This window comes from Enhydra lutris, unplaced genomic scaffold (assembly GCF_002288905.1).
Source record: "Enhydra lutris kenyoni isolate GAN:26980312 unplaced genomic scaffold, ASM228890v2 scaffoldscaffold16, whole genome shotgun sequence".
NCBI classification, from domain to species: Eukaryota; Metazoa; Chordata; class Mammalia; order Carnivora; family Mustelidae; genus Enhydra; species Enhydra lutris.
Genome location: NW_019154100.1, coordinates 7,278,540 through 7,296,013, shown reverse-complemented (window position 1 = coordinate 7,296,013; position 17,474 = coordinate 7,278,540). Strand labels below are relative to the sequence as shown.

Here is a 17,474-nt window from a genome sequence, read left to right as displayed (position 1 = left end):
GGGGGAAAGTTATCAAATATGAACCTCTGCATCTCACCATGCCACATCTATAAACACTCTGGCATTTTTTTTTTAAAGATTTTATTTATTTATTTGACAGACAGAGATCACAAGTAGGCAGAGAGGCAGGCAGAGAGAGAGAGGGGGGGAAGCAGGCTCCCTGCCGAGCAGAGAGCCCGACGCGGAGCTCGATCCCAGAACCCTGGGATCATGACCTGAGCCGAAGGCAGAGGCCTCAACCCACTGAGCCACCCAGGCGCCCCAACACTCTGGCATTTTAAAGCCATCCTTTACTTTGGCCCCTTGGTTAAAACTGAGGCACAGTCCCTTGATTTCCCCCCATCTCAGCCTCTAAGATTTTAGTTACCCTGTCTTGTGCATTTTCAACTGTTGGCTTTCTAAAATCATTCCCTTCGACATACAAACATTTCCTTTTATCTCCAACTACAGAACACTCTGCTGTGTCCCCAACCCCCCTTCGGCACTCGCGCGACTCTTGTGCTTACATGTGCAGCCAGACTTCTTTGAACAGTTGTCTGTATGTGGCATCCCCAGTTTTCATCCTCCCTTTCCCACCTTATACCATTCGAATCTGGCTTCTACACCCACCGTTTCACCCAAACTGCTTTTTGTCAGTGATAATTCTGTCACTTAATCTATGGGACATCTAATTAAATCTCTCAGTGGCCATCAATACAATTGACCGCCTCCTCCCTCTTGAACCTGCCTCTTTCTTAGTCCCCCTGATGCCAAAAATGCTCTTGGGCTCTCTCTCACTCCACTTACCAATCCATTTCACTCTCCTTGGCCCCTCTCCATCCTGCTAACATCTTAAATGTAAGAATTTATCACGGCTTGGTCCTCCCTTCTCTTTTCTCTCCGCACTCTTTATCCAAGCGATTTCATTGATTCCCTTGGCTTCAAATACAATCTATAACAATTCCTAAACAATCCCCAACAATTCCTAAACTTACAGCTTTAGTCCAGAGCTCTCTTCTGCAATCCATAGGTTATGTCAAGTACAGCTTTGACTCATTCACTTTGAGGTCTCAGGGCGATCTGAAACTTCTCGTGTTTAAAACTGATCTGGGGAAACTCACTCTGATTTTGAGACTTAATCTAAAGCTTCAGCAATCAAGCAAGTGGAACATCAGCAAAACAAACAAAAAAACCCACATAAGTCAGAGAATCCATACATATCTGGCCACTTGATTTTTGACAAAGATACCAAGGCAACTCAATGGAGAAGAAGCAGTCTTTTTCGTAAATGATGTTGAAACAATTGTATATATAAGATAATTTACCCACGCATAAAAAGATGAACCTCAACCGGTGCTTTATACCATATACAAAAATTAACTCAAAATGAGTCAAAGACCTAAAAGTAAGACCTGACATTATAAAACCTCTAGAAATAATCATAGGAGAAAATCTTTGTTCCTGGGTTAGTCAAAGATTTCTTAGCTAGGACACATAAAGCATAAGCCATAAGAGGTAAAAATGAATAAATTGAATTTATTAAAATTAAATGCTTCTTCTCTTCTAAAGACAGGAAGAATAAAAAGTCAAAGAAAGAATAAAAATATTTGCAAACATTTCTAATTAAGGGCTAGTATCCAGAATATATAAAGAACACTGACAAATCAATAATAAGAAAACAACCCATTTTCAAAAAGAAGGAACAAAAGATATGAACAGATATTTCACCAAAGTAAATACACAGCTGGGAAATAAATACCTGAAAACATACTCATCATCCTTGGCCATTAGGGGAATGTTAATTAAAACCATGAGATACTATTATATACCTATTATTGCTGAAATAAATTTTTCTTTTAATCTGACATCACCAAGTTCTGGCAAGGATGGAGAGAAACTGAACTCATGCATTGCTGGTTGGAATGCAAAATGTACAACTAGATTGAAAAAGGGGAAAGTAGTTTCTTATAAATTTATCACAAGACCCATAGTCCTACTCCTGGGTATTTACCCAAGAGAAATGAGAACATTTCCACACAAGAATCTGTATGCAAATGTTTATATCAGCTTTTTTTTTTTTCCCCAAAATTGCCAAAGACTAGAAACAATCCAAAAGTCCCCCCACAGGGGAGCTGATTAACTGTGTTATGTCTATATAAGGAATACTACTCAGCAGTCAAAGGTCTGATAGACTGGTGAGTGCAAGCACATAGGTGAATCTCAAAGGCATTATGCTAAGTAGGAAAAAAACAGGCCCAAAGCCTACATATTGTATAATTTAATTTATACGACATTCTGAAAAAGACAAAATTATAGGGACAGAGCACAGACCAGTAGTTGCTGGAGGTGAGGGTCCAGTGAAGGGATTAACTACAAAGAACATCAGAAAAGTTTTTGAAAGTGACCGTGATGATGATTTCATGACTACATGTTTCTCAAAAATACTGAATTTTACTGTGTGTGGAATTATACCTCTATAAACTGACTTTTAAAAAATTAATTTTTAAAAAGATTTTATTTATTTATTTGACAGACAGAGATCACAAGCAGGCAGAGAGGCAAACAGAGAGAGAGGGGGAAGCAGGCTCCCTGCTGAGCAAAGGGCCCGACACGGGGCTCGATCCCAGGACCTGGGATCATGACCCGAGCTGAAGGCAGAGGCTTTAACCCACTGAGCCACCAAGGCGCCCCTAAAAAACTAATTTTTAAAGATTTATTTATTTGTTTATTTGAGACCACACGCAGGGGGAGGAGCAGAGGGAGCAGGAGACAAGCAGGCTCCCCACTGAGCAAGAGCCTGACACACAGCTCCATCCCAGGACTCTGAGATCATAACCTGAGCAGAAATCAAGTCAGACGCTTAACCAACTGAGCCAGCCAGTCTCCCCTAAAAAACTATTTTGTGGGGGCGCCTGGGAGGCTCAGTGGGGTAAGCCTCTGCCTCCGGCTCAGGTCATGATATCTCAGGGTCCTGGGATCGAGCCCGGCATGGGGCTCTCTGCTCAGCAGGGAGCCTGCTTCCCCACCCCCACCACCTGCCTCCCTGCCTACTTGTGATCTCTGTCTGTCAAATAAATAAATAAAATCTTAAAAAAAAAAAAAACTATTTAGTGATCTTTCCCACATACATGATTCTTCTTCAAGTCTCTCCATCTTAAAAAATGGCTCAATCAATTAAGCATAGGACTCTTGGTCGTGAGATCAAGCCCCACGTTTGGCTCCATGCTCAGCGCCAAGTCTGCTTCAAGATTCTCTCCCTCTCCTTCTGCCCCTCTTCTCAGTGCTCTCTAGCTCCCAAATAGATAGATAGATAGATTGATTGATCGATCTTTAAAACAAAAATAGCATCACTATCTATCCACTTTCTAAAGCCAGAAACCTGGCAATGATACTTGAAATTTCCTTTTCCTTCTCCACTCATCCATATAAAATCCATCTCCAAATGCTATTAACTCTGCTTCGAAAAAATATTGCAAACCCATCTTCTAATCTTCGTATCCAAGTTTGCCCCTTCATGCAAATCACCGTCTTTTCTCACCTATGCCATTGCAATAGCTTCACTGCTGGTCTCCCTGCTTCCCTTCTTGGTCTCTTCTAATTCTATTTCTGCCTACCATCAGGATAATGATTTTAAGTGAAAATTAAGCCATGTCATTTCCTTGCTTAAAATTTTCTGTGCCTCCATTTCTAAACCTCATGCCCTGGCACCCAGCAAGCTCTTACCCAACACATCCAATGTCATCATGTGGCACTCTCCTCTACCCTCTTGTCCCTCCCACCCGCCCCATACCCGTGATATTCCGACCACACTGGTCTTCCCCATGTGTTGAATAGTCCAGGTTTTTTGCTTCCTTAGCAACTCTGCACATGCTCTTCTCTATACTTGGGCTTCTCTTCCCCTTGGCTCTTTTTTCAATGGCTCACTCCCTCTCATTCGTAAAGTTTCAACTTCACAAATCATATCTTTAGAGGAATCTTCATACATGTTCGAATAGTTTACTCCTGACATTCTCTTTCATAACACCCTATTTTGCTCCTTTCCCAATTTATGATTACATAGTTATGAATTTATTTTGCTAGCATTTCTCTCCCTTTCTAGAATATACCTTCTTGAAGGCAGAAACTATTTTCTTTTTCAGTTACTTAGCACATTAACTGACACATCATAAGAGCTAAATAAATATTTGTTAAATAAATGTGTAAACTAATGAACCTCTTCCAATGAAGAAAATAATGAGTCCAATGTGATCATCACTGAATTCACCTGGACCAACATGTGCATTTATATAGTTATATAAATATATAAATTTATAAATATATATATGTGTGCATATATATATGTGTGTATATATATAGGTGTTTAGACTTATAAATGGGATACCTACTACATTACTTGAGGAAAGTAATGATCACCAAGTTTCACAACTGTGAGTGTGCAAGTAGATGACCATGTCAGCCACCCAGAAAGTCTTACCTCTCCAAACCAATTGCTTGGCACAGAGAATGGAACTAGGAGTTGTACAGAAGTGTAAAGCTGTGTGTCCACTTAAGGAGTAGGAATTGAGCTTTGCTCCATGGTCACAGAGGATCTTAACACAATCCAAGTTGGCCATTTCGCAAGCCACGTGAAGGGGGGTTTTCCCATTGGGTCTACAGTTGATTGTAGCATTGTGGTCCAGTAGCACCAGAAGACATTCCACGTGACCAAACAAGACAGAGAGATGCAAGCCCGTTGCCCAGGAAGACTTCAACTTATAACTAGGCAACCAGTAACCTGGACAAGAAAGGAAAGAAAGTTTAAGTTTTTGGCCTAGGATTTTTCTCTGTTTTGTGAAAGTTTTTATAAATCTCTTACTTTGGTCACATTCATAAAATTAGGGGGGAGGAGTGATTCAGAAGTGCAAACTAGTAACTGGTGGGTCTGCAAATGTCTAGTTTAGAAGCATGCTTGGATATCTTGAGCAGGACAGGCGCTCTTGAGTCTCTCTGTTTCTAGCATTTTCCGTTACCTCGTTGCTTTATTTACTGATTCTTCCTGGCCCTTCGAGGCATTTGAGTTTGACACCTTCATTTATGGAATCACATTTTATTTTACATGGTGAGTTACATGAGACTCTTATTGTTTTAACTCTCAATCATTGCCTTGAATGTTTCTGAAGCTGTTAGTTACAAGATTATACCTTTTATTCCATCATGGTTCTTTTGCCCTATAGTTGCTGCTGTTGTTGTCAATCAGAGGTATGAATGTATTTGATGTCTTTAAAAAATTTGTCTTGTGGGGGGGGGTGGCTGGGTGGCTCAGTGGGTTAATGCCTCTGCCTTCAGCTCAGGTCATGATCCCAGAGTCCTGGGATCGAGCTCTGCATCAGGCTCTCTGCTCGGTGGGGAGCCTTCTTCTCCCCACCCCCTGCCCACCCACCTCTCTGCCTACTTGTGATTTCTGTCTGTCAAATAAATAAATCTTCAAAAAAAAAATTTGTCTTGTGAAGATTTTATGTGCCTGCCTATTGGTTTTTATAATAGCTCTTATGGAAGAAAAACTTAAGGCAACTCACAAATTTTACACAATACAGGATTTTTTAAATGATCTAAGGGCAAAGGGAAAAAAATAAGGTAGGAAAACAAAAAGTGGTCAAGGGTAAGATCGGTACACAAAATATAAACCTTGTCCTATACACTAGAGCCACATTGCAAATTTGCCTTTGCACTTCCTAGCAGCCAAAATAAATAGGAAAATATGATGTATTGCACAATTAACTATGCCCACAAGCTATACACAAATTAATTGCTCAGGAGAAGCATGGCTGATCCTAGAACTGAGATCTTAGATAAATTCTTCCCATTAGTTGTTGGAAATGTTCTCTCTCTCCTCCCTCCCCCTCTCTCCCTCACATGTCTCACAAGCCATAACAAACATAATTTTATAAACCTTCTTCCAGTGTCAGTACCTAGAGCCATGATATTAAGCTCAGTAGGAGTGGGTAATGGAAAATGGGTTCAAAAAGATAAAATACTGAGGCCCAGATGAAGATGTAAGATAACCCAGCAGCTTGGAAGAGATTCTAGGGCTGAAACAACAAAATATATTTTAACATGGATAAATCAGAAGTTTGCTTTTAAGTTATAAAATTCCACTATACAAGTACAAGATGAGTGGAATACGGTTTAATGCTAATTTATTTGAGAAAAGACCTAGGGACTTGAGTTGACAGAATTCTCAAAAAGAGCCAACAGGGGGTGAAGCTGCCAAAAAGCTAACTCAGTCTTAAGCTCCATTAATGAAAGTGCAGTGCCCAAAACAAAAGGGGTGAAAGTTGTATTCTCTACCGAGTAGATGAGGCCAGAATGAATCCAGAATATTGTGAATACTTCTGGGCACCAATGATGAACATCTAGAGGGCCTTTGGAGGTTGAGGACCACATAACAAGGGGGCCCGGCGATCGGGTATTAAAATTCTCTCATTTAAGTGAGAAACATCACATACGTGCTACTCCTGGTATTTATCCTACAAGTATAAGCACTCACGTGAGAGAATTCTCTCTAAGGACCACTGTATTTTTTTTTTTTTAATTTGACAGAGAGAGAGAGAGCACAAGGAGAGGAAGCAGCCTGCGGAAAGAGGGAGAAGCAGGCTCCCCGCTGAGCAAGGAGCCCGATGTAGGGCTCGATCCCAGGACCCGGGGATCATGATCTGAGCCAAAGGCAGAGGCTTTAACCCACTGAGCCACCCAGGCACCCCCCTCAGGGTCACTGTATTGCACAACTTCCAAGAATACCACCTGCATTGAAGTCTGTGAAGAGTATGAAGTTGTCAGGGGTTATAATAACCTGGCCTGTGGGTAAGAACAGGCACCACACTACAACATGGGTAGTATGCTATCCTAATGGGTAACCATTGGAAACAGTTTCTATCTTTATCAATAGGAGACTGTTTAAAAAACTTTTTTGGTGTGTCCATACAATCAAATACTATACAGCTGTTATGAAAAAGAGAGCAGTTCTGTGTGTATGGATACGGGAAAATCTCAAGATATATTACCGAGCAAGAAAGGCAGGGGCTGATCAGTGTGCAGAACATGCTATCATATGTGAAAATATTTATCAGCCCTGCAAACAAGAAACTGGTTAAGCAGTGACCTCCAAGAACTAGGGGCTGGGAGACAAGGACATAGACTTACTCGTCCTCAGATGCCTCCTTTTTGAGCTTTTAAATTCAGTGCCTTGTGCATGTATCCCTATTTGTGAAAATAAGTAAAATTAAAATAAACTATTGTCCCCTCTTCAGAGGCAGAAAGATAATTTAGTTTCAAAGACCATATTACAGGGTCGTGCACAATGCTGACTAATCCTGAGGGAATCAATGAACCCAGCTGAAGTTTGTTTTTCTGTAAGCCACTCTCCACCATAGACATGCACACACACACCACACACACACACACACACACATACACACATCCCTTTCTCATTCTATTCAGAATTCCAAGGCCATTTGACTTTCCATCCCTCCCAGCATTCTCCTTACCCACAACACCTCTTTAAAAAGAAATACAAAGTTAATTCACACTAAAGTCTAATGAACTGAGGATTTTTTAAAGTGCGACCCTCTTAGGATTATCCGAATTTATGTGGGAATCTGGATTCAACTAATAGAACTAAGTGTTAAGATACTAATTTGAGATCCCAGACCCTGTGAAGGGAAGGGGTTCATTGATAGGGACTTTTCTCCGGCAGAGACAAACAGTATCACGGACAGTCTGGGCTGTGGAATTATCAACCCTGTGCCTGTAATGTGCGTGCGTGCGTGTGTGTGTGTGCGTAAACAGATAGGCATACATGCTGCATGTGTGTGTACCCATTTATACTTTCTTATTTAGCTGTGTGCATTGAGTCTACGTTCCGAGCAGAGTTTTCAGGCTCTGTGGTATGCAACCTGCTTTTGATAATGAATGAATCACATTAGCACCAGTACATAATCAGTCATTTTAACGCTCAGATTTCCTCAACAAGCAATTTGCAAAGCCATTCTCTTCTAACTGTCTTGGAAAGAAGCTGGTTCCAGATCTGGAAACTGGACTACGTTTTGCCTGCTGAATAGCAGCCAACATTCGGCAGCTCTGTGCACCCACTGATTGGAAACTCGTGCCTGCTTCTGCAATGGGAAGAAAAATGATCCCAGAAAAGGAAGCAGTAGAGAGCTGATTAAGAAAACACCATTTTGATGTAAAGTCAAAGAAAACACAGAATGTTAGCGCTGGAGGGAAGATTATCCAGTCCAAGCCTTTCATTTTCCAGATGAGAAAACTGCCACTTTCTCAGCCTGCCAGAGCCATAAGTCGCCTGCCTCAGTCCAAGCTAATGGACTCGGGATATCTGCAATGCAGGGTTTCCATCTGTCTTTGTCTTTGTGGAAGCAGAATAGGTTTTAGCAGCCATCCTGCTTCACAAATCACGAGGAAGGAAAGCAGATCCTGAATTCATCTATACTACACCACATCTCTGATATGGAAATGCATTTGCTGGTGGATGTTTTATTCCTAAATTCCCAGTAGCACCTGGAGAATCTCTCCTGCCCCATTTATTCCAGGCATCAGTCATCCTTAGTCTCTCAGTCCCTTGCCTCCGCCTGTTCCTTTGGTCATAATCTTTAACCAGTAAATCAGCCTCGGAGACAGCCGGGTCCTGGGATTCAGCCCACCCCGGATGAGCTTCTGCCTACCAGTCACCCCTCCTAGATGGAAATGTGTGTAGGTGGTTGGCAACAAGACACCTTTGCTGCTGCCCCTAGAAGCTGAATAAATAGGAAGGGGACAGATCAGATACAGATCACGGCCCACTGAAGTGTGTCTTGAAGCCACGCAGCAGAACTTTTTGGTGGTGGTGTGTATGTGCAGTGGGGGGTGGGGTGGGGCTGAGATTCCGGATCATTTGACCCCAGGCATAGCAGGAAAGCCTTCTGGAGAGAACGGAGCAGCCCACAGCAAGGAGGCTATGTATGGCCACACCTTGGGCAGTCACACCTTAAAATGAGCCTGCAGCCACAGGTCACTTTGTACCAAGTGTGGGAAGCAGCAAGAGTGTCCTTTCCACCTCACCTACCCACTCTGGGAACCAAACCTGAGGTAAGGCCATCCTCAGAAACCACAGTGAGGCAACACCTATTAAAATGTTGTATTGCTACGGACACTCCAAGACATCAGAATTTGCCTTCTAACGTACAGCCTCCAACAGTCACAGCACAACAGAACTACAGCTAACTAACCAATCGGACATCTTCATTTTGTACACTCTTCCTTCTTTCCAGGGCAGAATTATCCCAGGGCTTCCGGGCCTAGAGTGTGATGAATTCTGAGTGTTTGTTTTTCAGAGTCCCCTCTGCTACCCTCTGAAGATGGCAGGCTGCCCTGTGTGCTCAGATGTGCACAAAGGGGGGGTGGGTGGAACCTGGGAACAAAGCCCCTGAGGGGGGAGTCAGGAAGCCACTGCCTCCCCAATACTGTAAGCCACTCACCTCGCCTGCCCCCCGCAGGTCTGCAGTGCGCCAGTAGCAATGGCTCGAGGAACTCTGCTTGAGCCAGGAGTTTAACAGAGACAAGACTACAGATCCTGTCCTGGGCAAAAATCCCGCAGAGTCTCTCAAAGGCATGCCCACGTGGATTTATAGCATCTACAGTCACTTTTCACCTTCCCCAGACCGTGACACATCATCTGTTTATATCATTTCCCCTTCATAACATCACAGATTATCGGCACGCAGGGGATTTGGAGAGGGTCTTGACAAAGTCTCCGCTTTACAAATAAGGATAAGATTAAGGAGCACACAGCGCTCGAGCCTGTCTAACTGGTACGGACAGATCAACCCAATCTCTGGTCTCCCCAAGTTTTTAAACCGCCGCGGGTGACGGGCTGACTGCCCACTTCTCCGCCCCCCAAAACCAACAGCACTTGTACGCAAAAAGCTCTAAATAGCATCTAAGAAGTTCAACCCCTACAGAGGTATTCGGAGTGATCGTGTGTGTGTGTGTGTGTGTGTGTGTGTGTGCGCGCGCGTGTGCGTGTGCGTGTGTTTAATTAAATCTGAAACCAGAGACAGGTCTGAATAGCCGAGGAGGAAGCCCTGCGCTCAGGAAATACGGTAAAGAGAGAGGGTCGGTGTTCAGGCTACCTCTTGGAAGAAGGGATTGACTCTGCTCTGTGTTTGGGGGTGTTCACCTCTCTGGGAAACTTTCAGCTAAGCCTGGGCTGCGCAACAGTGATCAGCTACAATGTTCTCTGAGTCCAAAGCACCCCACACACGAGAAGCCTCTGTTATTACAGCCAAAGGTTACACACGCTGCTCGCGCTGGATTAGCAGACATTTGCTCGGCCTGTGTCCACGTATTTGCACAGTACCGAAGGATTACAGACGAAAGCACAATTCTTGGCTATCTTTTAATAGCTAACATTTTCAGGATAAACCTCAGAACTCCCCCAGGAGAGGGGGCAAAAAGCCAGCTTGAAATGCAACATTTAAAAGAAAAAAGTTTGAGGGGCGCCTGGGTGGCTCAGTCGTTAAGCGTCTGCCTTTGGCTCAGGTCATGATCCCAGGGTCCTGGGATCGAGCCCCCCAGCAACCCCCCCACCCCCTCATTGGGCTCTCTGCTCCGGGGGAGGCCTGCTTCTCCCTCTCCCACTCCCCCTGCTTGTGTTCCTGCTCTCCCTATCTCTCTCTCTGTCAAATAAATTAAAAAAAAAAAAAAAAAATTAAAAAAAAAAAAAAAGAAAGAAAGAAAGAAAAAAAAAGTTTGAACACCCAGGAAGGGAAAAGTACCCGAGGATGGTAAGAGGATTGTAGGAGAGCATATTTCTGGCAAAGAGGAAAGTGAAGTGATAAAGAGATTATTCATTAAGAGTGTGGAAGTAAGAGCTTTCAAGATATTTGGAAGGCAGTTGTTACTTAGTAAAGTAGATAGAACACCTGCCAGAAAGTTTTCTAGCGAAATCACTCATTGGTTATTTTAATTAAAAATATGACTACCAACCAAAGAACCTGCAGCTGTGGGCCATAAACGAAGTGCTTAAAGTGCATTACACTGATTAATAAAAGACTCTGATTAACCTCGCTGACTAGGGAATTTCATACCCAAGAGAGATGTACGGTATTCTGCCTGTATCATTAACGCGCCAGGGCTCATACATCTGAAAGAGAATCGCAATATGTAGTTGGAAAAGCCTTTGGAAACAGCTTTATGGATGTTCACATTTCTAGTATAGGGATCACTAGTGAGAGCCCATATGAATAGCTTCGGATTTTCTTACAGATACTGTGTTCACTCTGGATACTGCACCCTTGGCTCATGGTAAACTTTCTATCATTAACAACCCTTGACTTTGCAGCTACTTACTGCGTGTAGCAGTTAAAAAGTTGTTTGTGTATCTAACTTTCCTTCACGCCGTTCCCATTTGAAAGCCGTCGTCTGGTAGATGGAATTTTGCTTGCTTGTTTTTGCTTTAGAGACACATGTCCCTGCTGTCCTCCAGGAGTTATCCCAAATGTCAGCCGGCATGTTTTTAATGTTTGCTTTCTAAAGTGTGAGACAGGCTTTTTTTTTTTTCCTTCAATTAGTAAAACATGATTTTTTCTGAAGATTTGATTATGAAGTTTAACATAACTTTAAAGAAATAAAACAAGGACTCCCCAACTATAACAATCATTATTAGGTGCTGGGGCTGGGTGGGACCCACAGTTTGAACCTAAGCTCTGGAATTCCGCTCTCTGTCCCGTGGGCGAGGGGAGCTATTCAGTGGGATGAGGAAGCAGAAGTGAATTTCCAGATGCTTGGTTCTGCCTTCCTCACAAAACCCACATTTTATATTTGCTTACGTGACTGTACCAATGAGATGGTGGATTTGGGGGAGCAATGTTGAGACCCCAAGCTGATTTCCTCACCCACAGAGTTCTGAACTGTCTTTCCAAAAACTATGAAATGACTTGTATACTAAACTTAGACATACCATATTCAGGGGAAAAAATGGGGTCACTTTTTGAAATTCTATGAAAAGTGCTCTATGTCCTAAAAGAAGTAAAAATGCTTTGGGATTAATTGTACTCCTGTTGATCTTCTGCGGGACCATGAAATGTTGAATATAGATTATATTTTTCATCCTACAAGCAAATTTAAAGATCGCGTGGTATCTTTTATAAGTCTTCAACATTGTTGCGCTTAGTAAGCTTCAAAATACCTAAAACTTGAAGATTCTCATACTTTTAAAGTAAACAGGTCATGTTTCCATTTCCACATTCAGATGCTGGTTATATGGGTTTGTTTACATTATGAAAATTAATCATGCTGTACACTTGTGATCTGTACACTTTTCTGCGTGGCACCTTTCAAATTTGTTTTTAAAAACCAAAACCTGCTGCGTAGCAATGCACTAGAATTCAATGTCCCGAAAGGAACTACCTCTACTGAACTAATTACCCAGGGCAGCCTGCTCAGCTCTACCCTGGTCCCTGGGAATTCCTCTGTGACTTAAGAAATTGATATAACCACTTAGGTCAACTTTGCTTGGCTAGCAACCAAGATTCTATTTATCACTTCCATTCCTGACTGAAATATTAAAAGGTTCGATAATGAGGCTGAAAGACATGTGAAAATGTGGGGGGGAAAATTTGAAAAAGCTTTGAAGAAAGAGGAGTCTTTAATCTGGATTTCAGATGGAAGAGAGAGATTCTGATGCCCATATTCATATTAAACAGGAGTGTGTTTCTCTCTGTGTCTACAAGCATGTGTGCACACACACAGACACAGGCATGATTCCCCTATAAACCCTGAAGATATGATCCCAAATCCCATGATTTCTGTGCATACGTTTACCTGGCATGCATAAGAAATGGAACTCTACTTTTCCTTGCCCAGAGGCTATAATTTGCTGTTTCCCAAATGGAAAGCCACATCCCACAATCCTAACACTATGAAAATTCCCATTCGTGTGAATGAATTTTTAGCTCTATGAGGACCATAGGAATCGGCTCATATGGACAGAAAGGATGAAAACTGTATTTTCTTCTGATTCAGGGTGATGACCCCCTGGAAGCAGTAGAAACAGCATCTTCTTTCCCCAGAGCCTGCCCTTCAACTTCCTTTTTCTCACAACCTCAAAACCTTGAGGGATCCACGCAATTTGGCATGTTTAAGAGATGGGAAGAGGCAGTCTTCACAACTCAATGTTAAATAAGTTACACTGACTCGGACCTGAGTTTTTTCCATGGGCACACACATGAGCTTAAAAGATACCTTAAAAATGTATTTAGTGTTCACTGAACAGATCCAGAAGGAGAAAGTAATGTGATTACATGCTATACACTCTTTCTTTCTAACAGAGCTCCATCAACCAGTTTTTTAAAAAACAAACTTCTTCATTATCTTCCAGTCAAAACAGCAATGCCAATTTATGATAAAGCCCTCCAGGAAAAAATCATAAACACAGTAACTGGCCTCCTCTATTCTTCCTTCAGAACTAACAACCAGAGTACAGTAAATTAATGGAGAAATATATACCATTAGCATTAGTTTCTGAAAATTGATGGTGCTGATGGCTTATATGTGAATGGAAAGCACTTACAACAAGAAGAAAGAATTGCTCTCTCTCTCCAAATGCTGTACACAAGACCTTATCATCTATTTTGTTTAAACAGAAGTGATGTTGAACATGGTGTTTGTTTGTAGTTTGCTCGCCAGATGGCCTTGCTACTCAAGTTCCCCATTAACTAGCTGATTTGGGAAATCAGAATCTGCGTACTTCTAATTTATTTCTGATTTCTCAGGCATGGGTTCCAGAAAATCCCTTGATAAAAAAAAAAATCCGTTTTCGTTCTTGTTACCTCTCGTTCTTTAAAAGGCAGCCATTCTGTATTTAACATATCTACAGTTTTGATCTATTATTACAGTCAAGGAAAAAAAGTTAACTTTGGGGTTTTTCTGGTTTCAGTTTTTTGCCTGAACTAAAAACTCATTAACATGATGAAGACCATCAAGGTGCATCAAGGCAGAGACTTACCCATTCATTAACCCTCCAAATAGGGGCAAAAATCCCCTTTTCCATCCAGATAGACACAGAGATGATATACCTTTCAGTGGCTGTGCAAGCAGAGAGTTAGCCGCCTGTCCCCAAGGCAGTCACTCTGTCTGGATTAGATCTTAGCAGTCTGTTTAGCCATAATCTAGAGATGTTTTCTTTATTCTATGTCATTGTAGGCAGAAGAAAAGTTCAAAATAAAAGCAAAGTACACTAATAAATATCATGGTCCAGGATTTCAAACTCCAGACACAAGGATAGAGAAAGAAGAGAAGAGAAAAGAAAAGATAGAAAGATAGACAGAAAGAAATACAAATATATCCCATTCACGATGCGGTCTAGTTTAAAAAGAAAAAGATTAAATTAGAAATATTTTTTAAAAATACATATGTAAACCATAAGAGCTCCTGGCTTAGATTGGGTGACCAACATTGTGTATTAAAAAAAAAAGAAAATCCATTATCTATCGATTTTATAATCACACCTCTAATTTTTACCTTGTTTATAAGATGCCAAAACCATATTCTCATCTTCAACTTCAAAAACCGTGTCCACATCTATTAGCCTCTGGATTAAGATGGCTTTCAGTTTTCCGAAGTCATTGGACTTGAGAGCCTCAAGGAAATTTCTCTTAACTAACTTGGCAGCTGCGGATTTAGTGATAGGGGCGGTGGTGCCTTCCATCCTTCCTCCTCTCCCTCTGGAAGCTTTGTTGTGATTTATCAGGAGAGCGGCACCAAGCAAACAGGCACATGCTGGAGAGCCCACAGACTGTCGGCTAATTTTATCCCAAAGTTATGCTGATCCGTTCTATTTATATAGGGATCATTTCAAACTTCAAAATATCCTTCCTGGCCGTCACTGCCTATTCAGGTCTTTTAAACTGGTTCTACGCTCACTGATTCATTGAATAATATATCGTGTCAATATCAAGGAAAAGCCCTTGCACCACATTTCAGGGAACGAAATGTCAGTATTATTTCTTATATGATCAAAGCAATAGCTTAAGATTTAAAAGCTCTTAATGCTTTTTTTTTTTTCACCCCTCAGTAAAAACATCTGGTGTCCAACTGGAGATCCAGCGTCCTGCTCTGATTAGCCAACAGCCAAAAAAAGAAAATTTGTTACAGCTTCTGAGACATATGTCTCTGAAAACCTATAATAATTTTGTGGCATAAGCCCATGGAATCGGGCAGAGTTGTACACATTGGAAAACAAACAGAAGGTTTTCAAGTGACCTAGACTTGAAAAATTTCAATGTCATGAGAGAAAGCTGGGGAGGGTCGCGTGGCAGGACTGTTTCAGGTAAAAAGAGACTAAAGAGACAAAACAGCCAAGTGCAATGAGTGAATGAACTTCATTTAATCCTGTATTTAAGAAACAGAAAAGACTATATACCGGGGCAATTGTGGAAGTATGAATACAGACTAGATATTACTTCACAATACGGAAATACTGTTTCTGTTCCAAGGCATGGTGGAGGGATTGTGGTTATGCAGAAACATATCCTTATTCTTATGTGGTGCATGAAGGCGTAAATTGCCATGATGTCTAAAACTTCTTTTCAAATAGTTCAGAAACGGAGAACTAAATGTGTGTGTATATACACACATGTACGTGCATGTGTGTGTGTGTGTACATGTGGGTGGGAAGTAAATAGAGTCAGAGAAAGAAAAGGTGGGAAAAAGTGGAAAATTGACAAATCTAATGAAGAATCTCTGGGTGTCCATTATATTATTCTCTCAGCTTTTCTGTAAGTTTGAAAATTTTCCAAATAAAAAGTTAGAGAGGGGGTGCCTGGGTGGCTCAGTGGATTAAGCCTCTGCCTTTGGCTCAGGTCATGATCTCAGGGTCCTGGGATCGAGCCCTGCATTGGGCTCTTTGCTCAGCAGGGAGCCTGCTTCCCCCCCCACCCCCCCTCCCTGCCTGCTGCTCTGCCTACTTGTGATCTCTATCTGTCAAATAAATAAATAAATAAAATCTAAAAAAAAAAAAAAAATAAAAGGTTAAAAAGCAGAAACAATCAAATTTTAAATTTATAAATTATTAAAAATTAGAAAAATGATGACAAGAAGTATTAATTTGAACGCAGTGAAATCACAACTTATATAGTGTTGATAAGAGTCAAAACTGTTACAGACTTTCCTGCAAAATAATTAGCAATGTGAACTAAAAAAAACTTAAAATGATAATAGTATTTGATTCTTAGAATATACTTAAGGTTGTAAACATGGATGCATATCATAGCACAATTTTTTAACTTATTTCATTGATGTGCAACCTAAATACAAGAAAGTGACAAGTCATAAGTATACAGCTTGTTGAATTTTTACAAAGTGATGGTCCCCATGTAACTGACCCCAGATCAAACCACAGCATAGTCCAAGTGTGCTGGAAACACTGTTTATGTCTCCTTCCAATAGAAACATCCAATCTAGCCCCCAATGACAACTATTATCTTGACTTCTAACACTGTAGATTCAGTTTGCTTGTTTTTTAGTGTTTAAATTTTTTGTTAATTTTTAAAATTTTTAAATCTTCAAGCTCAACATAGTATGAAATACTTGACCTGAAAAGAAGGATGAATAAATGAGTGAAAATGTATGTGTGGGAAGTTACATTGTTAATAATAGAAAAAATTTTGGAAGCAATCTAAATGACCAACAGTTAGAAAATTTGATAAACAAATTATGGCATATTCATATAATCGAATACCTTTCAGTCATTATGATTAGTTAGACATATACTTATTAAAAAGTCTTTGAGGAGCACCTGGGTGGCTCAGTCAGTCAAGTGTCTGCTCCTGGCTCAGGTCATGATCCTGGGATCCTGGGACCGGGTGTTATGTCAGGACTCCCTGCTCAGCGAGAAGTCTGCTTTCCCCTCTCCCTCTGTATTCTCTCACTCTCTCTCAATAAATAAATAAAATCTATAAAAAGAATAAATAATAATAAAAAATAAAAATATCTGTGAGCTAGACAATTTATAAAATAGTATGTGTAGTATAAATATCTTTTAAAAATCTATATATAGTGTATAAATATGCATTTGTACATATTATATAATTTGCACAATTATACATACTTATATAATTTGCATAAATTTATGTAATATATACACATATATAAATATATGTACTATACACACACATAGGAAATAAAGTCTATAACCATCTATCTCCAAATATCATGAGCTTTTATTTCCTAGTGGTAAGATTACATTTGATTTCTTCTTGATCACTTTCTTATTTTTTGAATTCACCTACAATGAGTATATATTACATTTGTGATGGAAAGGTATTTCTGTACAAGTATATATATGACATTAATAAGGATAACCTGTTAACTCAGAATAACTACAGAATTGTAGGTTCTAAGAAGTAAGGAACTGAATTATTCTTAGGTCCTTGCTGTCTAGCATGAATGAATAAAAGAAAAAA

The 17,474-nt window shown here is 40.7% G+C and overlaps 1 protein-coding gene across 1 annotated transcript in view; it reads right to left on the bottom strand.

Moving 5' to 3' along the window:
• The window catches only part of LOC111147442 (ankyrin repeat and SOCS box containing 4), a 62,591-nt gene extending 47,786 nt beyond the window's left edge, over nt 1-14,805 (bottom strand). The window contains exons 1-2 of the mRNA XM_022503452.1: nt 14,533-14,805; nt 4,454-4,753 (exon numbers count right to left, since the gene is read on the bottom strand). Coding sequence (XP_022359160.1) covers nt 4,454-4,753; nt 14,533-14,719 — 487 coding nt within the window. The 5' untranslated portion in view covers nt 14,720-14,805. The remainder of the gene's footprint in view (nt 1-4,453; nt 4,754-14,532) is intronic.
• Between the last annotated feature and the right edge of the window lie 2,669 nt (nt 14,806-17,474).